The following is a 25,328-nucleotide window of genomic DNA, read 5'->3' as shown; positions in this document are numbered from 1 at the left end:
TGAGAAGAAGAACAGGCTAGAAGGAAGAGGTTTTTGCTTTCTCAATACTAATGTTGGTTCGCGTGTGACGTGTGATTCAAAATGGAGCCATAATAAACCCTTACTGCTTTTAGAGTTTTGAGTTATAGTGCTAAAATAATAAGAAATGGAGAAAGTGTTTTATTTGAGTTTCCTCCTTTCTATAGTTGACATACAGACTTAGGCAGATAGACATCATGAACCGTAATGTATCTTGAATTGATAGAAAGTTTCTATATCGCTTCTGTTTTACATTTGAACCAGGATAAGTAGATCAAATATCACCATCGCTATTGACAGAATTTTGCTATTGGTATGATACATAAGGAATAAAACATGACAGGGTCGTGTGATGCAGCCAGCGGCAGAGTTGATTATTTTCCAATAACAGCACGTCTCAGAGTGTTTTTTTTCCTCTTACACCACAGCAGGTTGCCAACAGTAGTAACAATTTTTTATTTGTTTGAGAATGACCCATTTAACGACACACATTTTATCCATTTATTGTTACGTTTGATGTTGTGGAACATCTGCGAAACAACTTGGTTCCTGTTATTAGTTATGACGACTATAAACAGTCACTCCCTCATCTCTCTTTTTTTCTCTCTCTTGAAGTTAATAAGACAAAAAAAATGCAGCTTGTCATGTTAGAGAAACCAGACGCTACAAAGCCTTCTGTCCTAAAGACTTTCCTGTGCCGGAAAACTTCGTTACAGATTTACCTCCCACTGTTGCAAAATGCTGACGCTGGAAACTTCTTCCAAAATGCTAAATAAATGTCTCCTTACAGAAAACTTCACCATATCATTACATTTTTTTTTTTTTTTTTTTTAAATCCGTTTACAGTATATGGAGCGTCCGCCATACAAGTCCTTGTGGAAGTTGGTACTATAGAAACAATAATGTATCACAGCAAGCACATTAAAACAAACCTGTGATTTGTTTGTTGTGATAGAAAATAAATCAGTACCTTCTGACAATCAGAATAGAGACTTTAACAGCACTGTAGTATAATGTTCAATAACTGGTTAATGTGTTATGAATGTATGGTCAGCATAAGACGAAATATAATGACCGTAACACCGTATCCTAGACTAATGAATGTTAAGGTGATGACCATCTAGTACAACTGTCAATTTATCAGGTCATATGTCATGAAGCAATTTCGAGAAAAACTGTGAAGTCTCTAAAAATCACCTTTTATTGCACTCTCCTCTGATTTATTAATGGATATAATGCAATGAGGTAATTTCAAAATTCCAACCACTCTGATTGCACTTGCGTTAGTGTGCTGATGAATATAAATACAGTGCAATTTATTTGTAACATATATATATATATATATATATATATATATATATATATATATATATATATATATATATATATAAAGAAATAATACAGTGCAATTTCTACGTAATATTTACAAGAAATAATAGATTGATTTCTTTCTTTGCATGCATTCAAATGGATGTGTGCTTGTTTGCACATTACAGACTGATTTTACAGACACGGCTATTGATGGTGAATTGACAGCTACTGAGGTTTGTAATATAGATCGAAGTTGCTCACCTTTTCTCACGTATCAGCACATTCATTTATTTCTTTGTTTGTTTTCATTAAGTATATTTATTCATTTTTTTATGTTACAAGATATTGTGTATGGACAACATATTTGAAACATATTTTTACTTCTTAGTCATTGTATTACTACTAACAAATTGATTCAGGGGTATCTACAGCTTACAGATTACTCATTTGTCTCAAGATCACCTGGTTTTTAAGCTTTACAGCCCTAAGTTTAAGCTCTAAGTTTCATAGCAGTATAGTGAAAAATCTTAATACATGTCTATCTATCTATTTATCTATCTATCTATCTATATCGATATATACACTTCACAACTGAACATTTCAGTAATTGTGCTTGACATCTTATTAAATTACAGTTTTGACACTGTAGCTATATAGCGCTAAACTGTAGGTATTTGATCCTTTTAAGCCATAGATATACACTTAGCAGGGAAGCAGATATTAAAATGAAAATCATTTGTTTAGAAATGTAGTCAGCCGCTATTATTTCTCACCTATTGGATCATCTACGAACAATTCATTCTGTATGTTTTTTCCATTTATCACCCTGATCTTTGTTTTCACTGTCCCATTTGCTGCATTACCTCTCTGTTGTTGTTTGTTGATATGACAACGTCCAATTTTGTGTTTCTTGTTGGCAGTCGGATCAGGAAGACGAATCTGAAATAAGGAACCAGGTGAGAAGACTCTCTGAATGCTATGGGTTTCATTGCAAAAAAGATATCAGGATAGTTACAGCTGTAGCACCATTATCATTTTGAGAAACTGTAAAAAATTGATACCGTTTCCAGCTCAGTCTAGAATAACAAAATGTTGTTTTTTTTCTGAGTGTGTATGTGCTCAGTATGTGATGTAGCACTTGTGATGAGAGATCCACGTGAAGTGTATGCAGCATCTACACTTCCAGCGACATTATATTACCAGAATGTTGATAAAAAGTACCTGCTTCACAAAACTCATCATTTGTGACAGTAGGAAGCTCTCAGTTAATAAATCAATGTCTCTTTCCCTCTGCAGCCCAGTTTTATAAGGAGAATTAAAGGAGAAAATGTGTTTATCAGACATAGTAGACTGATGCTGGAGGTTGGTAAGGAATGGGAGATGTAGTGCATGGAGTGAATTCAATACACTAAAAATCAAGTGTGTGTGTAGCATGGTAGGTGTGGCTAGCTCAGCTCCAGTTATAAAACGTATAATAGCTGTGACATTCTCTTAACATTTGCAGTCTCAAACTACATTTATAGCACTGCAAGGTGTTAATTGTGTCTTGCTGTTTTAATTTCAAGTGGTTCAGTATTAATGATGAAATTGGAAGTTCAGCTTGCTTTCTTTCCTAACAACTTAGAATAGCAACTGTTTTATATAGCAACAGAGAGGAACTTATTTGTGTTTGTGGATATTACGCACACTGCCAGACAAAGTTTTTGGATACACAGAGTTGTCTTTTACATTGTATTACAGTTTACCCACTACTGGCAATTAAACAAGGAAGTTTAAGCAAGTGTTCCATTGAATACTTTGTATTTAAGGACATCGTCATTGTTCACTATCAGATTGTAATGAGACACTAATTGAGAGTTTTAATAAAGGCAATTGTGCTTATTTGCTGAAGTAGCTACTATAAGTTACTACATATCTAAATTTGTCTTACAGTTGGTATTAGATCAGGGGTTTCCAAACTTTTTTGACAAATGACCCCAAATGGACATTATGAATTTTCTGTGACCCCAAACCTTGACCACCCTATATTCCAGGTTTGTAATATAGGACTACAGTAACATTTGAACATTTTATCTCAGGAACATGTATGTATGTGTAACATAAGTGACTATAAATGGAATATTCCTCACACTTAACAGTCTATTGCATGATTTTGCATGCATGTGCAGAAGCAGCAGTAGCACATGTGGCATTATTCACACACTCACTGCATATCTTATGTACATAATATTTAAAACTGATATGCACTAGACGGCACATCAAAGCCAAAACATCAGGTTTCCAAGTCAAACTGTAAAGCGTTTAGAGATTTCATGCACAGTTATGTTAGACAGAGTTAGTCAGTGTGTTTATCTTAAAACTTTCCATCGCCATTATGATTGTTGTAATGGACTGCGCCTCAAATCTAAAAATCTAAACACTAAAAATATTTACTAATCTAGAGAATGTATAAGACTGGTATACAAAAGGGACCTTTCGGTATTGAAGGCAACATGATAGACTTTTAAACTGTAATAAGAAAACCTGTTAGTGTTAGTACTCACTAATGGTCTAGAATAGTACATAAGTATTGCAGTTTGAGACACAACTCTAGTTTGTTCAGCAGAAGTAGATGGACGATGAAATTTTTATTGCTGCTCTATGGTCAGAATAGTAAAAAAGGCTAAAATAACATGTACCCTATTAATTTAAATGTGGCTTGTCTGAATGTGACTCCGAGTAACGTTTCAACATATTAGCATATAAAATCTATCTTCAATATTTCTAATACTAATTTGTAAAGTAAATGAAAAACATTTGTGGAGATTCTGTTTTTCTCTCACGACCCTTTTTGTAAATCAGGTGGCCCCATGTGGGGTCGCGACCCCTAGTTTGGGAACCCCTGTATTAGATGGTGTTAGTATCGAACCTTCCAGATCAGTCTTTTTCATTTAGATCTAGAATTTTTTTTAATAAAATAAAAAATTATACACATTTCTTAGTTCACTTAGCATTTATTTCTTAATGCAAGACCTTGAACCCATTTATTGAAGTTTAACCAAAAATGATACAGGGTATTCAAAAACTTTCAGTTGGCAGTGTAGCTAAAATCATTTTAATGTACTTCATTTTAGGAACATATTAATATGCTTCTCTTTAATATAATGTACTCTTTAGTTTGTAGTTTTACACTTTAATATAATTATGTAGGTCTCTGGCTTTCTTCCTTGCTGTGTTTATCAAGTAAAATGTTCTTATAGTCATTCATATGACTCTTCTTATTACACTGCCTTGTCCTTCACTGTCTCCTTCTCCTCATTATAGTCTTCTTCCCTTTAGTACTTTTCTTCTTCTTCTTCTTCTTCTTCTCCTCAGATAATCATGATAACAGAGATAATGTGGAATGGTGTACAGTATAATCTAACCCTTTTAGTGACCAATTTGCAGATAGAAAAGCAATTAAAAAAAAAAAATTTAAATTTGTTAAATATGGATGGCCAAGTACATTCACTATTTTAATTGTAAGGAGAAGGAGCTAGTACTGAGTGCAGGAAGAGACAGACACCAATCTTTGACCTTTGCATTGACATTATTATTATTATTATTTTTATTATTATTTTTATTATTATTATTAGCCCTAATAATAATAATAATTTTCCTGTTTTCGCAGGAGGTGGATAAAACCCCCGAAGAGCTGGTCAAACACCAGACCAATATTAGTGAGCTGAAGAGGACTTTCCTGGAGGGAGGCACTAATAAATCGGGTTTAACAGAGTGGGAGAAGCGTCTCTCCTCATCCCCACTGCGATCCTCCCGGCTGGATGAGGCTCCTATGATTGAACCCCTAGTGCCTGAGGATGTAAGCAAAGTACTGACCCTCAGTCACTCAGCTAGCAGTTAGATGGATTTTGTATTTTTTTTTTTTATGATTGGCCATTTTGATGCTGTGTCTTGCACACAAATTGCTTTCTTCAGAAACATTTTCAGGATGATGTGCAGGTTACTGAATGTACCGAGTAAAGGCTGAATTATTCCCAGCGCTCTTAACCTTGAGACATTAGTGCTGTGACCGCCACAGCTGACAGATGCTGGGAAAATGATTGGGGCTTGTTAAAAAAAAAAAAAGCTCTTTGGATTGGCTCTGAATGAATGCTTTAGATAAAAGCGGAGAATGATTTACTGATTTTCCTGAAGATTATCACATTGATTTTTGCTGCATGGTTGTAAATAAAGTTTCATCAAATGGTTCACATAAAAACAGTGAGATTGGAGGTAAAGATAGTATCAAGCAGCTTAACAGACCCATTTCAAAGGAGAAATAATTTTCAGCTACACAGAGATTGCAAGATATGTTCTCTTTACTCAGATATTGCACCTACAGTCACGTACATGTAGTCATTTTTTCATTACTGGTGTTATCTGCTTATTTTCATAACGCATAAATGTAAAAATTAAAACTAAACAACATATAGGAAAAAAACCACGTGCTGTATTAATCACGCTTGTTATCAAAAGCACAGTTGTCACAGCATGCAAGAATCACCAGATTGTAGCCAAATTAGATTCACAGTATGATTGAGACATGCAGTCATGTAAGTGACAGCTGCTGCTAGGTTACAGTCTTCCCTAAACATTATGTGAGTGATTCTCAGAATATGGTCAAAACCTGTCTCTTAAATTATTGGTCATGTCATAGTTTAAAACTTTTCAAGAAGCACAACATAACAGATATCATTTTATAACTTTGAAGGTTCCTAAGCAATAAAAATGGTTTGATTCTTTATTATCGTGTTTATTATTTCTATTATTTTTTCAATTTTTTTTTTTTTTTTTTTTTAAACTGCCAGGTGCTGGAAAAATAGCTTGTCCTACAAGCCAGTTCTACTGCTTTAGAGGCTTTTGCAGACATTTAAGAATATTCCTTATTTATTTATGTTGGCTATTTTAAAAACATGGATTTAGAAATCACAAAAGGTTCAGAACAATGAGTGGTCATTTCAACCAGCACCAGCTGATATTCCCTCCACACACTAGAAGTTATTCATTTACTTGTAAATATTTTGTTAAATTATTCGTTTTTGTTAAATTTTGTTAAATATTTAGTAGAATAATTTAATGATGCTAGTGTGATTAATAATGTGTGCCATCCTGGAAACTAAATATTTTCACTGGTGTAATGGCCTGTGCTTATGACATTAGTGACAATGAAAAACTCCAGTGATTTAAAATAATAGCACTACATTGCAAAAAAATGGCATCTTAGCAAGTGCAGATATCTTAAATATAGTCAAATCTATCTAGTATTTTCTAGTATTTCCTGTTATAAGATTACAATTAGAAAAATTAGAAACAAATTTTATTTGCCAATAGAACAAGACTATTTGAAGCTTAAAATGAATAGAAAAATATCTAATATATATATATATATATATATATATATATATATATATATATATATATATATATATATATATATATGCTTAACAATCTTATATTGGGTTTATAGTAATCTTATAAAAAAAGACATGCTAGATAAATTTGACAATATTCAAGATATTTTCACTTGATAAGACATCAGTTTTTATATCCGTCAGTTGTATATTAAACATCATATAATAAATTATTGGGTATTCATTCAAAATGAATTTCCAGATAGAATATGAACACGTAATTGAAAATGTGAATATTGTGCTGGTCAGAAATTCAGAATATTTTGAGAATTTCAACAGAAATACCCGTAACTTAAGCATATTCTGTATACATTTCTTTCCCCAGACATCCCCCTTGTTTTCATACTGTTTATTAATCAGATGCATCAAGCCTGTGATATACTGTTTATCTATTTATATTTTTGTATAGTTTACACACTCTGTTATGCTTTCATGCTGTTATTTGTTCTGACTCATGAAATATATACTTACAAGTATATACTCTTATAATTAATACCTGAAGCTAATGCACCAAAGACTGTGCCATTGCTGTGTCAGACCATAGTCAGGTTAGGAAAACATTATTCAGTATGTAATTTAAAATAACAGTGGAATATAAATGTCAGGTCACTCGTACACTGTAGATCTCTCTGAGTCATGTTCCACAATGTGCCTTGTTAATGGAGCGTCTGATATCACTCTCTTTCTGCACTCCATGTAGACCAAAGAGGATTCCGAAGCAGCGGCTGAGAAGGAGGAGGTTGCTAGAGGTACAGATGAACAGGACAGCCTGGAGGACAGGAAAGATGATGTGGTAGGTGAATTTACAATTTTTTGTCATTTGGATGCCTTTGAAATCGCACCTGACCAAATAAATAGCCCTGAGTGTGCATTAAAGTCTGATTTATGGTGTCTCTTCTTTGTAAGCAGACAAAATATCTGATTGAGTTCAGTTTTATTAAATACATTTAAAGAGATGTTTAAAGATGTATCAGAATGTGTTGGTAGCTACTGACATATATGTTGGCTTTAAGTGTGTCTTTCGCTTCTCCCACAGAGGTGCCTAACATGCCTTTCTGTATCTTATATGTAGGAGTCTGATGGTTGGGTAATTATAAACAAGGTTCCACCTAAGGTACCTGAAAAGAAAAGCATAGTCAGCTACAAAGTAGTGGGCATTACTAACACTGTTACTGCTGACGAGGCTTTGGGAGACGTAGCTCTCAAAAAGGCATCAGCCATACAGGAGGAAGTGCGTGATAAGGCATATACACTCGGCAAGTCCTATGACACTACAACAGGGAAGATCGTGACCACCAAAGAAGATGATTTTCCTTCCCCGACTCTCACAGTAGAGAAGAAGAAGCTCTCGGATCAAACTAGCACCACAGCTGTGAAGATCATACCAGTCTCCACTGAGAAGCACGAGCCTGCAATCCTTACAGGCACAGAAGCCATCACAACACCGGTGATCACAGTTAAGGAAGCAAGGACCCCTTCTCCGTCTGAGCCTACAGGCATTGTGAAAATGGTGGTGGCTTTGCACTCTAGTGAGGAAATGGAAGAGGCAAAAAAGGCTGAGCTGAAACTGCTTACAGATTCCTCAATGAGGGAGGCAATCATCCCTACGCCCAGATCCCCTCTCAGGTCCCCGCTTAGATCTCCACTCAAATCTCCATCGAAGTCAGTGGAATTGGGTGTGAGCCCCAGCCCAGGCCCTTATCTAACCAAAACCTCTCCAACATCCAGAGTGGTAGTATAACACCAACACTGATAATGCCAGCACTGTGCTTCCCACACGGCACCTTCCAGCTTCCCAGGCCTGGCTTTCCAAAAGAATTAAAATTACTTAACATATTACTTAAAAGCCAGCGCTTTGCAGTCTCAGTGCATTATTATGAATGTTCTCAAAGTATATTGTGTTCCTTTGTCTTGTGTTTTTTTGTTTTTGTTTTTGTTTTTTTCCCGACTCAAATACCTGACCGTGGAATTTGATGTCGCTCCTGCTTTTAAACCCGAGCCTGCTGCTTTATGAGGCTAGCTTTGACCCACTTCATTTTGCACACAAATGAGCAGCTTATTTTAGTTTTATTTCACTTCCTATTTTTTTAATCCAGGCTTCCTGCTGCCAGTTACACACGGAATGTCTTTGGCTTTAGTCACAGATTGAAGAGATGGCAGATTTCTTTTCCTTTTATGTTCCCTCTGATGTTTATGCTGCTTGATGTGGCATGATGTGGCTCTATTCATAAGAGGGTACTGAATCCTGGTGGAAACTGATGTAACTCCACTCTTTTTAGGGCTGTCGTGATCTGAAATTCATCAGGAATGAAAGGCAAAGCGACAGTATCTCAATTACAGTGGTCTCTGTGGGGTTAAATGGTGTTAGGTCTTAACTCTGAAATGTCAGTTCTCACTTAATGGTCAATTTAAAAAATTGACAGTGAAAATCTAGGATGATTGATTTGTAGTCGAACCTCTTTAAGTGTTTTAGATATTCATTTGAAGCATATTGAAACAGGCAGTTAGTTTGCTGCTGTATGTTGACTCTGTGGAAAATAAGGAATTAATTGCCTCTCTTATGAATAACCCAAACTGAATAAGCTAAATTTTGCCAAATGACTCAGATCTTCACTCAGCACAACATTCCAGTCTGATGTCCTTGTTTCCCAAGTTTCCAATCTCTGTGTTCTGACAAATGGTGTGTGTGTCTGTGTGTATGTGCCTCTGTGTGTCTGTCTTTGTGTGTCTGCGTGTGTGCACGCGCGTGTTCGTGTGTGTGTGTGTGTCTGTGTTCATTTTAACCCCTTACCTGCGTGCGTGTGTGTGTGTGTGTGTGTGTGTGTGCGCGTGTCTGGCTTTTGTGGGTATGTGCTCAGCCTAAGCCCACATTCGATGAGATGTCACCGGAGCTCACTGCTCTGTTAAAGTCTGCTCATGAACAGATCAGCGCTCGCACCTGGTCCTCCTCCTCAACAACTACTCGGGCCATCCTTAAGGTGGACTACACTAGAGACAGCATTCTAATGTTTACAGTTTGGTACAACAACCATAGCGAGCAGTCTTTTCTAAAGAATAGGATAGAATTGCTATGGCTGCTTACATTATAATAATACTTACTGCTTTATGAAACCTAGCTAAGATTTGATATGGTCTTTTTATATTCACAGAGCTATTGAGGCCTAGCCTACTGCATGCTTTTATAGGCCGCTGTGTCCCCTTGTCCTTGTTATGTTTTGTCTAGAAGCCATCTCTTGTCCTTCCATTACCTATTGACAGATTTATTGCTTGGAGTACCAGCAGGGGCAGTAGAGGATTTTGTATTCAAAGTCACAACGTTAGCCATATGTAATTCTTGCACTCTTTTGAGGTTCAAAGAACACGCCTAGTGTCCTTTCAAACGTAATATATTAATCTACTGAATCTGTTATATATGTACAATAAACATAAAACCAGAGAAGCTCCAAGGAGAGTTGTTGACTTATGCCAATATACATTTAAAATGTTTATTTCAGTTACTCATATAATTCTGTTTGCTTTTTAATGCATAAACACAATTTCTTCCTTCTGCATTAATTTACAAATATGCTTGTCTAAAGAATTCATTAAAACACACTGACTGTCCCAACAACTGCCCTTAGACTTTTCTTAGACGTGAGTTTTGAGTATTTCTTTAAAAACATCAATATAACAATGGGCCTTGTTAAGGTTTTTTAGATAGATGAAATTATTATTTAGCACTTTAATATGGTAGTATGTCCTTGAGTACCAAAATTATAATAAAATTGTGTAATTATTTGTTAAAGCGTCATGTGCTTCTTTTTAACTATGATCTCTGATCTTCATTGTTTTCTGTTTTGTTGTAGACATCTACCAGTCCTGAGAGGACTCTTCAACAGCCAGAAGATACACAGAAGCTTCCAGAAAAAGACCAGCCAAGAGAAGAGGAACAGGCAGTTGATCTACAGCAGTATACCTTATCGGAAAAGTCACAGGTAGAGGCACTCATTTCTCCGGATCAACCGTTGGCGCCCAGTGTCTCTAAAATTAGCTATGATGAGCCTAGTAGCTCTGTGCATGTCTCAGACCAGTCAACATCAGACAGTGACACAGAGTTCGACGAGGCCAGCAGTGATTCTGGCGGCGTGGCAACTGCTGAATTCGACAGGTCCATGTGCTCTGTGGGTAATGCCCTCACTGCCGCAACCACTCAGCCCCTGTCGCCCAGTGACAGCGAGTCTGGTGATGAGAGTTTTTCTCTATCTACCGATGATGATGAGCCAGCCTCAGGAGACCAGTCACCCAATATGGCACTCTGCTCCCACATCATCCTGTCAGAGCAGAGGGGCGATGCTGAGGGTCACAGTGAGAAGGTAGAACTCCATTTTTAGTGGTGTCCCCTCCTTTGGCCCCATAATCCACGAACCAGTACCTGGGCTTCTGCTTCAATTCCTCCCCTGAAACCCCCAACACTATCCATGCACTGTCATTTGAGCCAGTAGTTCCAGTGTGCAGCAGAATCTGTGTGTGCATCAGTGAGGTCTCTAAATGAGGGTTTTTTTAAATGCACAAAATGTTATGAAGGACAATATTGAGAATCTTGGAAATGATCCATACATTACATGAGCTAGGCTGCAACATGAGCTTGTCAGATTTGGAAATGTGTGAATGGGTGATTTGAGCTCTGTGTGTATGAGCACACTGATGCACACACTCTCACAACTTCCCACAAACTAGTGCTTGTTCTTAGAGTCTTCCTCATTTCCTTATCTGCTGATATATGAAGGTATATGAAGGTACATTGAGTTACAGGATTTTTTCTTAATCACTGGCACTCAAATGTTAGTCAAAAACTGTTGCGTCACTCAAAAGTTTAATAAAAGGGCATGCTGTTATAGAAAAATAATTAACAAAAGGGTGGCGTGATGTGGCCCATCACCAAGTTAGATTATTTTCTATAACAGCACATTCTGTCATCTTTTATTCTTCTTATACTGAACCACTGTGGTACAAATGCTAATAATATCTTATTAAAGTATTATTTGTTTTATTTGTACTCCCGCAGTACTACTTACTACTTCATGTAGTTTGACTTTTCTGTTGTAGTTTCATTCACACTACTGTGGAAAAAAAAACATTTTAAAGTAAGGAGATAATAATGCTGACAAAGCCCTATATTTCACAGTTTTGCTATCATTAAGATGACAGTGTGAACTCTAACAAGAGCAACAATGAACATACACACTAACATTATTCTAATAACTTGTGTGAGTGTAATTGTAACTACACAGTTTTCTATATTGTAAGAACTAGTAGAGAGAGGTTTGTGGCCTTCAAGAGCAATATACACCTTTTTTAAATGTAGTTAGAATCTGTAATACCTTTCCCAATATAACGTTTACAAAAGTGTTGTTCTAGTAAATAAGTTTGATGTATATGTGCCTGCGTCCTACCATATTGACATAGTGATGCCTTTAACAGGACCAAATTATTATTCTCTTTTTTGTCTCCATGCCACAGCTAAAATTGTGTGTGAGAGAGAAGAGACAAGAACGTTCACCCTCTATATTATCTGCTCTTTCTTTTTCTTTTTTCTTTTTTTTTTTTAAAGGCTTCGTCACTGCTCCAGACAGAGGTCATAACCTTTAGCAGTGCATTGTCAGGTGAGACGGAGAGACTGGTGGCACAGGAAATGCCAGTGATCCACACGGAAATGAAGACTATAACATACGAGGCTCTGCAGGTACACTGCTACTCTGCAGGAATAAGAAAACAACACCACAGCATCTTTTAGCATGCAGACACACAGGCTGGAATAGTGAAGCTGTTACAGAGGGTCTCCATGCACTTGCTTTTTTATATATACAGTTTGAAAAAAGTGTATAGTATACTGTAGTCAAGCTGTTTTGTTTTTTGTTTGTTTGTTTCAGATGCATAAACTTAAAATAATAAGTAAAGATTATTCTTTATCATTTTAAAATATTACAGAAAAAGTAATGCATTGATCACTGAAGAAAAACAAAGCCAGGACACATGGCCTTTATCTAACTGGCATTAATGTTAAAATCAGATTATGTTCTTTTTCCTGATTGAATTGTGTGGCTGTGCTGATGTATGAATGCTAAGTTAATATAAACACTGTTTTTAAACACTTCAGTGTCAGTGCTGGACTGAGAATAATCCACCAGTCAAAAATAGACAACCAACAGCAGTCCTATGGTCAGAAATGATGACTAAGTATGAAGAGTTAAAAGTTGATAAACTCAAATTATGCCTGGGAAAATTGGCTATAGCCCCCATCTGTATACCTGCAATGTGAACCAACAGGTTAGACATGTCTAATAAAGTGACCAGCAAGTATACAGTGTGTAAAACTCCCTGCTACACATCATACACTTATTCCAGTACCATACACACACTACCATTCTACTACCGCTTTAGTGTCACTGCTATACTAAGAAATGATTCACCACCCAATTAATATCTCGTCCTGCTGTGATCTCTTTTCTTTAACTGAAGGGAAAGATGACAATTTCTGCACAGTAGTAGACAGACTACAGTCAGTAATTGTATAGACAGCAGTCATATGTTAGGTTGTGCATATACACCGGGTAATTAGGGACAGGTGAACCTCAGGAGGTTGGGGTGACTGGGGAGGCAGAACGCTGGCGGAAGAATCGGTCAGGAGCACGGATAGCCTGGAATGTGAATGTCTGTCTCATGCAGTCTATCACGCCATTGCATTTCTCTTGGTGACAGGGTGATACGGACGGTGACACAGAGCCGGGGATTCTGATGAGTGCACAGACCATCACCTCAGAAACCACCAGTACAACCACCACCACACATATCACTAAGGTACAGCCTGCTAATTCTGCCTCATTTTCTGCTTCCACTTTCTAATGTACATATTAAATAATTTATTGTACCTGGTGTACCATATAGAAATAAAAGTATAGTCAATAAATACAGTATGTTTTAAAAATTAGACTTGGACCTGTAATGATGCCGCCCTCTAAAATGTTGTGTCTTTTTGATGGATTGTGGTGCATGAAACCAATCATCCTTGCTCATCTCAGCTGTGAAATATTATTCAGTTCAATTCAATTTCCTTTCTGTAGCGCTTTTAAAAATAAACCTTGTCACAATGCTGCAGAAATCTGGATGTAACTCTAGATCCCTAATGAACAAACCGGAGGCGACAGTGAAAAGGAAAAACTCCCTGAGATGACATGAAGAAGAAAACTTGGGTACCAAAAGAGTACCAATCCTTTTCTGACTGACATCTGATAGTGGTTTATAAATTATTACTCTTCTACAGTTGTACACTACAGTATTAATTGTGTTGAAGGACGTTCAGTATGAACATATTGTGGATGATAGTGCTAGACTAAGCACAGGACAGTCTTTATGATTACAGCAGCAGTTCAGAAGCCATCCATGGCCAGGAGCTAAGGAAGCAAAATTGGTTGTGCTCTCTGGATGGGAAGATAATCTTTCTCATACTCTTTCTCCCCTGGCAACACAGTGACAGTAGCTAACTGTGGGTGTCTGTGAGCTTCATGTATGCAGAAGAAGGCAGATAACCCTCTCCTCCAAGTCTATTATGCTGCCCTCCCAGTGCAGAATAAGCAAAAAACACAGTTGGCTGGCTTCACATGCCACAGAGGACACATGTGTTAGCCTTCACCCTGCCCAGTTGGTAGCTGTTGTGTGATAGGGGAGAGCTGGCTAGTGGGTTGGAGAAAAATGGGGAGAAGTCAAAACAAAAAAGTCTAGTCTAGTCAGTGTCCAGGTGAGGGTGAGCCTTTGGCATAAACTGGTTTTGGGAAGTACAAGCCTTTAGGGTATTCATGTGGGACCATCTAATAATGTGTGTGTGTGTGTGTGTGTGTGTGTGTGTGTGTGTGTGTGTGTTTGAGTGAAGATGAGTGAAGACTGACACAAGAAACAATCAGTAATTTAACAACATACAAACAAATGGTTAAATGCTGCCATTTTGGCTATTGAAGCATAGGACAAGCATGTCCTGAATATGTAAACACCAAAGAGTTGTTTTTGGTTTATTGTCAATGTATTGTTTTTAAGTGTGATCTCTTTTGCTGACAGACTGTGAAGGGAGGTGTTTCAGAAACCAGGATTGAGAAACGTATTGTCATCTCAGGGGATGCAGATATTGACCATGATGAGGTGAGAATCACACCACTAATTCACACCGAACAGCTGCTGTAGCTATACTGTTGATACATTGCTTCTGCAGGTTTAACACTTCACAGGATTCTGAGGAGTGTGTCCTCTAGAATACTTACTCTGATCTAACCAATATTACTAAGTATATACCTTCATCACGTCTCTGTATTATCTGGTGACCTTCCTTAAAAGTAAGAGAAATTACTATTCACTCTCCAGCTGTTCATTTTCTCCACACACAGTATAAACTACTTCCACTTCACATTTGTTAAAGGCATAATTCTTATTACTTGCATTCCTACACCTCTTTGTGTTGCCGTTATGGGGTGCCACTGGGGCCAGGCCCTGGCTCAGGCCATTAAAGAAGCCAAAGAGCAGCACCCCGACATGTCAGTGACCAAAGTAGTGGTCCACAAAGAGACTGAAATCACACCAGAAGATGGCGAGGAGTGATGCAGGTAAGGGAAGAGCCAATCACGACTCTGTTTGACTTGGCCGACCGCAAACTAATTTACCGCTTTGCTAATGCTCCAAAGCTCTAGGAGCTGCCATTCTAACCCGTCAATTTTGTCTACATCTAAATCCCATTCAGAGATGCGCTGAAGACAAATTGTATGTGTCCCTCATAATGTCCATGCTGGACATTTTGAAACAACATATATATGTTTTTTGTTTGGTTTTGCTGCTTCATGTTGCTTTGACAATAAGCAATGAAGGGGAAATTAAAGTGTTGCTTTGGGGCTACTGCTAAAGTAAACCTTCTCAGAGCCGTTGCTTTTTATCAGACAAGAAGTAGGGTGTCCTCTGGTGGACATAAATGGTAGTACAGTTTACTGCAGGTAATTATGGCCATGTTTATGTGGAGGATGGAGAGTGCCAAATGAACAATATATCTACCATTAAATGTAATTAAATACATCATTAATATTTCCTTCAAAATATCCTTTAATAGATATTCATAGAAATCTATCAATAAATTAGTCGATAATTGTGTCAATGCTTTATTGAATAATTTATTCAAACATTTAATTAATGACGATGAAGGATTCATTAATGGATATCCTGAAAGCTTAGTTTGTTTGTTTGCTTTTTGTTTGTTTTACTTACTTATGTGTTTTCAGATATATTGATGGATTTAATGATAGATTTTTTTTTTTATTTGGCCCAATATGTTTACTGTTTGTTTTCGTTATTTGATCTCTATTATTCACAGATACAAACTGGTACTATTAATAGGACTAACTTGCTGTATTTCTTATTGTCAAATATTGTGCAAGCATGTTTTAGAGACTAATAAATGCAATAATTCTGCATGGCATTTCCAATATTTTGCATTGTTGTATGCATATGTTCTCAATGTGTTTAAACTTCTGCACACTCACAGACACGTTATTGTATGTCATGCTTTGGTGGTAAAATGGTGTATTGACCATTTACGTTGCTCATGTCTTACTTCATTCTGCTCTAATCTTACTTCATGCCTTGATAGTCTGTTTATGGAATATCATGCTAAGTTTTTGCCTGTATATTTGTAGGATTAGTGTGTCTTCATATTTTCTGGAGCAGTCTCACCTACACCATGTGGAATAAAGGACATTTTGGAGATGCTGCATAAGGAAACAGCACCACAGATACATCAATGGATATAACTTCATCTGAGCACTGCTGGAGTCACCTTCTAACAAAAACATGCTCACTCTCCCCTGCAACACATGCTTACAGATCTCCTGGCTAGCCAGGTCCAGCACTGGTCAATGACACTGCATGACAAGGGAACAACACCTTTTCTGTAAAGAGAACAAATGCTATATACAATGTAGGAAATGCTCAATGACCACAGTGTAAATTTCAGTCTCCCTTGCTCAATCCCTCTGAAGGGGAAAAGTAAGTATGTGACAAGAATTTTGAAAATAGTACTGATATTATGACCTACATTTTATTTATTAGAATACTTCTCAATACAAGAAAATAAGAATAATAATAGACTGCATCTGTATGAGCACCCAATATTTAACCATGCAGTAGGTGTTTCATTGAGTCCAGTCACCATGTCCTGTTCTAGCCATCCCTACCCTGCCTCTGACATGTTCCTGCTGAATGTTTGTGTGGCTGAGAATATGAATGACATACATTTGCTTTGTAGGCCATATTAGTAAAAAAAAAATGTTTTTACAATATATGTAAAATTTTATGTTTTTCCTTAATTTTTCTCACTGAAATTTTCAGAGAATGAATGCACTGTGACCATATTTGTCACTGACTCTGGGTCCTTGCTAAAAGTGATGTCTTTGCAAGGCAACTTCTGCCCCAATCTCGCATTTTTTAAGTCATTTCCCCCCCAAAAAAATCACTATGCCCTGGGTAGCATAACTGAGCCTTAAAGTGTACAAACTGGACAGAGAATCAGAAACATCACAAATTATGTGTTTTTCCTCCTTCTTTTTCTGGTCCCTCTTTTTCTTTTTTCTCATTATTACTATTATTAGTATTGTTGTTGTTGTTGTTAGCCTGTGTGTTTTTAAACCTTCATGCTGCCATATGCTGCACTCCATGTTGAATGTGTTTACCACATAAGCTCAATAAAAAAAATATTTAAAAATGTATTTGAGAGATTTATTGGGTTTCATTCTCTATCAAAGTATAGACTACTGTACCAAAATATTGTATAAGCATTACATTCTTTCACTGAATATACAGTGTTGCCAGAAATTACTGTATATTGCAGGTACATACTTTCATAAAATACATTTACAATATATTATTATATATATTATTATGTTTAGTGCAATAACCACAACCATAGAGAACATAGATAACTGTCTTTACAAGAGCCCCTTGCACCACCAGCTGCAAAACAGCTCCTATGCAATAAACCGCTCGCTGAATAAGAGTAAATTTGAAGAATTGAACTTTTTAGTGTGTGTGTGTGTGTGTGTTTCTGTAGGTCTGATTCAGTCTTAGTCCATGAATTCGATGACACCATCGTGTTCTTTGCAAGCATGCACATTGCACAGACACCTGCACACAAGTTTTAGTTTTTTGATTTAATTTGGTCTTCTGTTGCTTAATCTCAGGTGAGTTTTGTTCCAGAAGTGATGTCCACTTGTGTTACTTAAGTTTTTAAACACCTTAGTGTCAGCGCTTGGTTGAGATTAATCCTCTAACAAAACATATCCAGTAGACAGCAGTAAGGAAGGGATGGCTCAGCAGGTACAGCGCTGGGAAACTGGTTGGAAGGTTGAGACTTCGGATCTTCTTGTGTCCTTGAGCAGGACCATTAATCCCCAACTTCTCACACTTAATTGTAAGTTGTAAAAGTACACGTGTGTAATAAAGTAGCCAGTAAGCATAAATAGTTTTAATAACGCCAGCATAACTGCCGTGCGATATATATTCATATCAATTCATATCAGTGTTAGTGTCGCTGCTGTGCTGAAAATGATTCACCACCAAAATAACACCTGGGCAGCAGGGGTTTCACAATGATCTCTTTCCATTCACGGATGGTTTAGGGGTTGGCTAAGAAATTGTGCATTATTGTAGAGGAATTTAGTTATTGCACATACTGTAGTTATTGCATAATTCCAGTTATTGCACAGATAGTAGTTATTGCAGAAATTCCCACGTTACTGCACATAGTAGTTGTGTCACAAATTCTTAGTTGTAGCACATTTTGCATTGTAGTTGCACAAATTCTTAGGTCTTACAGAAATTGTTGTATTGCACAGATTATTATTTGTTGCCCAGAGTCTTAGTTATTGTACATATTAAAGTTATTGATATGCCCTGTAGTCACCGCAGCACCCGCCTGTTAGTGACTGTCAATGACCTGTGCCGTCATTGTAAGGCACTGTTGTGTAGTGCAAGACTGGAAAGACACTGCTCATGAACTTAGATATGTGAGGTCCATGAAGACATGGTTTGCTAAGATTGGTGTAGAAGAACTCGAGTGGCCTGCACAGAGTCCTGACCTCAACCCCACTGAACACCTTTGGGATGAACCTAAATGTCCAGGCCTCGTCACCTAACATCAGTGCTTGACCTCACTAATGTTCTTGTAGCTGAATGAACACAAATCCCCACAGCCACGCTCCAAAATCTAGTGGAAAGCCTTCCCAGAAGAGTCGAGGTTATTATAACAGCAAAGGGGGACTAAATCTAAAATGGGATGTTCAACAAGCACATATGGGTATGATGGTCAGGTGTCCACAAACTTTTGGACTTACAGTATAGTGCAGCATACCGCACTGTACAGAAGTATTTAATGATGCTTTCAATGGTGCAGCAGTAGAAGTTGACCAGCAACTGACGGGGTAAGTACCTTTTCAGCCCTCTTAGGTAGTATAGTCACTGCTGAGCTTTGCCAGCAGTTGTGGACGTGTTGATACCCCAAGACAGGTCCTCAGAAATGCTGACCTCAAGGAACTTGAAGCTGGACACCACTTCCACAGCTTCTCCGTTCATATGTGTGCGTGTGGTTCCTGGACTTCCTGAAGTCTATGATCATCTCCTTGGTTTTCTTGGTGTTGAATATCAAGTTATTGTCATACTACTAGGTCCTGTACTTCCGCCCTGTATGCAGACTCATTGTTGTGTGAGATTAGTTCGATCACTGGTGTGTCAAATTTGATAATGGTGTTAGAGGCATGACTGCAGAGTGCAGATTGTGTAAAGAAGTAAGCTCAGCACACAGCCATGGGGGATCATGTATTCAGGATCAGGATTGAGGATGTATGTTGGCTGAGCGTGACTGTCCGAATGCGGTAGGTTAAGAAGTCCAAGTTGTGCAGTTTATGGGATTATGGTGTTATATGTGGAGCTGTAGTCAACAAAGAACATCTTGGCATATGAGTTTCAATGCTCTAAGAGATCCAGCACTGTGTGTATGGCAATAGCAAAGGTGTTGTCAGTGGCTCTGTTTGCACAGTAGGCAAACTGGTGAGGGTCATGGGCGGGCAGGACAATGCTCTTTATGTTGGACTTAATAAAATGTTTTGGATGATGGTTTAATTAAAATGTATACTTCACTGTGAACACTTTCAAGAGAAAGACTTTTACAGAAAGATTTGTTATAAAATCATTTCTTTACTGTATTAACTAAGAATAGATTTTAACTTTAGTATACAGTAAATCTAAAGTAAATGCAACCATTTTGGGAAATTCCTTGGTAATATTCTAATTAGAGAACATGCTGTAATGAACATGTAAAATTTCATAAATGTAGGTCAACTAGAAGCTGATATTTTTGGTTCTGAATACAGAACATTTTTGAGGAAAACGGTTTAAAATACAATTTCCACATTTAGTGGAAAATAATTTATCTTGTTTTTTTTTTCCATCACAAAAACCTGCCATTGTAAAGGGGTGTGTAGACTTTTTACAGAATAATGACACATAAACTGACATACACTATATGGCCAAAAGTATGTGGACAACTGAGCATTATATCCCATAGCCCAGACATGTGAAGAATATGAGAGAATGTTGTCACATGCAGAGAGTCATCAGTAATTGTCAGATATTTCTGCAGCTCCGTTAATGTTGCCGTAGGTCTCTTGGCAGCCTCCCTGGTAAGATTTTGTCTTGTCTTTTTATAGGTTTCGGAGGGACGTGCTGTTCATGGTAATGTCGCTGTCGGTGCCCCATTTTCTCCACTTGTTGATGATGGCCTTCACTGTGTTCCATGGTACACTTAATGTTTTGGAAATTCTTTTATACCCCTCTCCTGATCGATTACTTTTGACAGTGGGACCCTGTACAGGCTTGGTCAGCTCTTTACAGACCATGGCTTCAGCAGTCAGATGAAACCAAGAAGATGTGAAGAAAATCCTACAGAAACAGCTGATCTTTATTTTGGGTTAATCAGAAAAATTTCATTGATGACAGCTGTATTACTTTGAGCATGAGATTGAATGTGATTGGTTCATTCTGAACACAGCCACATCCCCAAGTATAAAAGGGTGTACATACTTATGCAAATAGGTTATTGTAACTTTTTTATTTTTCCTATTTTTTTCCTAAAACGTTTCTGATTGTTTTTCACTTAATTTTGTTGAAATTTCACATTGAGGGTGGAAAAAGTTGTGAGATGATTATCTTTTTTAATTTTCATCACAAAAACCTGCCATTTTAACAGGGGTGTGTAGACTTTTTATATCCACTGTACTTTTGGACATAGTGTTTATATCAGGCAAGAAGCTTTTCAGGGATATATGACATGACGTCATTATGTCAAGTGGGCGGAGCTTACATCTTTACATCCTACATAAAGAGAGTTGCCAAATTGCAGATAATCGCAGGTGGACAAAAAGCTTTTTTTTTTTTTTTTTTTTTTTTGAGTTATGATTAAGTTTAAGAGGAGACATAATTTAGATGCAACTTATCCATGAATCTGGAAAAAATCATTGACCAAAATTGTCTTGCTTGATGGAATGCATGGACTTCTAGATTATAAAGACAGTTAAGTCAAAAGATAAATCAAAGACTTTGCTTTTTGATTATTTTTTCAATTCAATTTAACTTTTATTGGTATCATATATATACAGGGGTGTACAGTATAACGTGTAAACATACAAGAAAAAGGATATGACCTCTGATATCCATTTTCAGGTTCAGTTCTGCACATTAAATTATTTTAATGACCATGCGTCTAAAATGTAAACAAAACACATCTCTTGTCATTGTTAAGCTCTCCCTGTTACAGTGGCGCGCAAACTGCGTGCACTCTCATTTCCCGCTCGTGACAGTGGCTTTCGCGCCGCCAGCAGCTCCGTACCCGCGCGCCAGAGATTGCTATTCAGTAACTTACGCAAGCGTGCGTAAAGCCGCGCTGCCGCTTGCGCGTGGTGTGGACTGGCTGTGCGCTGTTTGCGTAAGAGCGCTGGCTGGCGGCAGGGCTGCGCACGCCCTCGCTCTGTCTGCAGTTCCGTGCTGGCGCAAGCGCGTCCTCCCGCGTGTGTGTGCTCGTCCTCAGGCCAACAAAACACAAAGTGCATTATTCACCACTGGCTGCGTGACATTCAACGTAGACTTCTCCAGGGGATCAAAACGCCACGTAAGGGTGAGAAATGCGCTTTTTTCGCTAATTGGAGCAGCTTTTAAAAGAATTGCATAATGTTTGAGCAGGATGCCTGCGCGTTCTCGGCTTCGTCATGGCAGGAGTGTTCATGGCTGCTCGTGCTTGTGTCCGTCGTGAACGGCGTCCATATTACTAGCGCTCTGCCGAGGGGGGAAGACACACACACACACACACACACTCACACACACGCATACACACACTCACTCACTCACTCACACACATTCACACACACACTGAGTCCAGTGTACATAAACTGCCACCATGTAGCCTGGTTATAACAAGATTTTACCTGATGAATAGACATTTTATTCACCTTTACGAGGATTTTAGTTGCTAATTTGTTTTGTGTGTGTGATATAACAATGGTTTGCTAATGATAGTTAGCTACACTGCTAGCTAGCTGGCCGGTGAATTTATAAAGCTAGCTAGCTAGCTAGCTGGCTGGCTAGCTAGCCGTCTTGCTAAATGCTAACCGTACATAAAAGCCTCTGCCTTTTGAGATACCATAACAAGATGGTTGCTAACCGGGGTGGCTAATGCTGCAGGTAAACAATACCGAGAGAGCATTATTAGCCCAAACAAAGCTTAACTAGCGCAGTGCATGTTTGTAAAGTAGTAAACACTTTCGTGGTTTGTGGTATCCTGTAATAATCCAACATCATTCCACACCTACTTTACCTCCGGCCTCGGAATGTCAATAGCCTGCTAGCTAGCAACCTCATTTGCCTCAGGAGCTGTGATGTTAACTGAGATTGTAAACTCTTTATCACTCCTAAAACACAGCTTACAGTGCTGGATAATTTTTTAAAAAAAAGCTTGAAACATGTAGGCTATACAGGAATATATCCACCTGCCTATTTTAGTTCAACTGTTAAAGCTCCTGTGCTGTTCAAATCAATAAAAACATGTCTGTATCCTGATCTAACTTATAAGCTGTGTAGAAAGTGCTCCAGTAATTATTTATAAGCATAATTACTTCTTAGTATTCCTAAATCAAGAACACTGAACATCTCATTTTCTCTCTTTCCCTCCAGAACCCTGTTCCAGCATGTCAGAAACTTTGAAATATGTGGATGATGAACACAAAACTATTTTCCTGAAGATTTTGAACGAGCAGCGACTAGAAGGCGAGCACTGTGACATAGCTGTGGTGGTCGAAGACGTTAAGTTCAGGGCACATCGATGTGTGTTAGCAGCTTGCAGCAATTACTTCAAAAAGCTTTTTAAGAAGCACGAGGTGGACAGCTCCTCGGTCATCGAGATTGACTTCATCCGCTCGGACATCTTCGAAGAGGTGCTGAACTACATGTACACAGCCAAGATTTCAGTTAAGAAGAAAGATGTCAATTTAATGATGTCATCTGGACAAATACTCGGAATACGTTTTTTGGACAAGCTCTGCTCTCAGAAACGCGACATGTCCTCTGAGGAGAAAAATGACCATAAAAATGCCAAATATCCCTACGACCTTGTGAAAATCGGGCTCCAACCGGAGGAGCCCCAGTTAAATCAAGACAATGATGTCCAGGTCATTGGGGACCAGGACGACACTCCATCTGACGATATCGTGGAGGAACCTCAAGGCAATCACGATCTAGATAAATCACCCAACAGTGACCTGCGAGTGGAGGAAGCCACTTCACTTTTGAAAGAGCTAACCCAGGAGGAAGTACACAAAGTTGCCTGCTATGATCAGGATGTGGAAGCAATGGACACTGAGCCCAAAGAGCTTGCGGCTCACACCCAGACCCTTGCGTTTGCTGACAGCATGGGGGACGTTAAGGACGAGCAAGCTCCTGGATGGAGCATGGCTACTGCAGACATGAAACTTGAATACCTGCTGTACGGCCACAGGGACCAGTTCGCCTGCCAGGTTTGCGGGAAGACCTTCGTGGACGAGAACCGACTGAGGAAACATGAAAAGCTGCATTCTGCTGAGAGACCGTTCATATGTGAGAGATGCACCAAAGCATTCACCACACAGGCCCACTTGAAAGAGCATTTAAAAATCCACACTGGCTTCAAACCCTACAGATGCGAAGACTGTGGCAAGTCTTTCATCCGCGCCCCAGATCTGAAGAAACACGAGAGGGTGCACAGCAACGAGCGGCCCTTCAACTGCCACATGTGTGAGAAAGCTTTTAAACACAAGTCCCACCTGAAGGACCACGAACGGCGACACCGAGGCGAGAAGCCTTTCAGGTGTAGCTCCTGCACCAAGGCCTTTGCCAAAGCGTCAGATCTCAAGAGACATGAGAACAACATGCACAGTGAAAGGAAGCAGCTGTCTGCAAACAGCTTGCAGAGTGAGACTGAACAGCTGCAAGCGGCAGCGATGGCAGCGGAGGCCGAGCAGCAACTGGAATCCATAGCATGTTCATAACATAACGTGTGTGTTCAATACACTCACACTAATGCACTGTAGAACAATCTTTTCTTACCCATTTCGATATGGTAAACAGATGCAGTCTTATTGTTTTGGTCTGGTTTACGTTCTGTTTTTTTAACTATTAGATTATCAGATCTTGATAGTTTATTAATTTTAGACAGATAAGTTGATTAACACTGTTTAATGTTTTTATTTTCTTCCAGATGTAAATGGTGCAAAAAAATTTTCTCACTGTAAACTTCATACCAAATGTATTTGAGTATTTGTGGCAGTGCAATGGACAATGAATTGTACTGACTTACACTTGTTGACACAGTACACATGCACAGTGCCAGTTTTGCTAAGAAAACAGAATTATCAAAATGCTGATAAAAAAATTATGTCTTTGATGGTCAATCTTTCCATCAACTACCTTGCAAGATGAAAATAAGATTTACCTTATTGATATTTTTGCTGTAATAAAAAAAAAAGGCATTTCCAATAGTGCAGACTTCTGTGCATCAGTTGCATCTTTGTGTTTTGTGTGTGGCACAAACCTGTTGAACACCAAGTCACTCCTAGTAAGCAATCATCACAGCTTAATTTAGCTGATGAAATGGAGCGTGAAACCAGGCAGCAGGTAGCTCCAGAGGCCTCAGTTTAATCGTGAGCTCGGGTTACTGTCTCTGCGCTGAGTTTCATCTGGGTTTTCACAGCTCCTAACACATACCAGTAGATGGATTGACTGGGCTGAATTGCCTCTGTGTGTGTGTGTGTGTGTGTGTGTGTGTGTGTGTGTGTGTGTGTGTGTGTACATGGTGCCTTGTGATGGACTGATGTGTATTCGTACCTCACATCCAGTGTTTTCAGCATAGGCTCCAGATTCACCATGACCCTTACCAAGGAAAAATGGTTACTGAAGATGAATAATGAGTGTCAAACCAGGAAACATTTT

The 25,328-nt window shown here is 38.3% G+C and overlaps 2 protein-coding genes across 14 annotated transcripts in view; both read left to right on the top strand.

Moving 5' to 3' along the window:
• epb41l3a (erythrocyte membrane protein band 4.1-like 3a) overlaps positions 1–17,530 on the top strand; it is a 75,693-nt gene extending 58,163 nt beyond the window's left edge. For 5 of the 12 annotated variants that reach the window (XM_053232522.1, XM_026913699.3, XM_053232511.1 and 2 more), the window contains 13 exons: positions 1,515–1,562; positions 2,250–2,285; positions 2,626–2,691; positions 4,979–5,167; positions 7,459–7,551; positions 7,831–8,490; positions 9,617–9,736; positions 10,604–10,732; positions 12,349–12,480; positions 13,497–13,595; positions 14,847–14,927; positions 15,270–15,385; positions 16,463–17,530. In XM_053232522.1, the coding sequence (XP_053088497.1) occupies positions 1,515–1,562; positions 2,250–2,285; positions 2,626–2,691; positions 4,979–5,167; positions 7,459–7,551; positions 7,831–8,490; positions 9,617–9,736; positions 10,604–10,732; positions 12,349–12,480; positions 13,497–13,595; positions 14,847–14,927; positions 15,270–15,380 (1,764 nt within the window). In that variant the 3' untranslated portion in view covers positions 15,381–15,385; positions 16,463–17,530. The remainder of the gene's footprint in view (positions 1–1,514; positions 1,563–2,249; positions 2,286–2,625; positions 2,692–4,978; positions 5,168–7,458; positions 7,552–7,830; positions 8,491–9,616; positions 9,737–10,603; positions 10,733–12,348; positions 12,481–13,496; positions 13,596–14,846; positions 14,928–15,269; positions 15,386–16,462) is intronic. The other 7 variants (XM_053232540.1, XM_053232534.1, XM_053232528.1 and 4 more) reach the window with 6 other exon arrangements.
• Positions 17,531–21,719: 4,189 nt separating this feature from the next.
• Positions 21,720–24,877, top strand: zbtb14 (zinc finger and BTB domain containing 14). Of its 2 annotated transcripts, none has more exons than XM_026913348.3 (2): positions 21,720–21,987; positions 23,040–24,877. In XM_026913348.3, the coding sequence occupies exon 2, from the start codon at positions 23,054–23,056 to the stop codon at positions 24,386–24,388; it is 1,335 nt and encodes a 444-aa protein (XP_026769149.1). In that variant the 5' UTR covers positions 21,720–21,987; positions 23,040–23,053; the 3' UTR covers positions 24,389–24,877. The 2 variants fall into 2 exon arrangements, with proteins under 2 accessions (XP_026769149.1, XP_026769148.1); XM_026913347.3 differs by lacking the exon at positions 21,720–21,987 and adding an exon at positions 22,035–22,550.
• The last annotated feature ends 451 nt before the right edge of the window (positions 24,878–25,328 follow it).

The sequence above is a fragment of the Pangasianodon hypophthalmus genome, chromosome 1 (genome assembly GCF_027358585.1).
Source record: "Pangasianodon hypophthalmus isolate fPanHyp1 chromosome 1, fPanHyp1.pri, whole genome shotgun sequence".
In the NCBI taxonomy this organism is placed as follows: domain Eukaryota; kingdom Metazoa; phylum Chordata; class Actinopteri; order Siluriformes; family Pangasiidae; genus Pangasianodon; species Pangasianodon hypophthalmus.
This window is presented reverse-complemented; position numbering and strand designations above follow the sequence as displayed.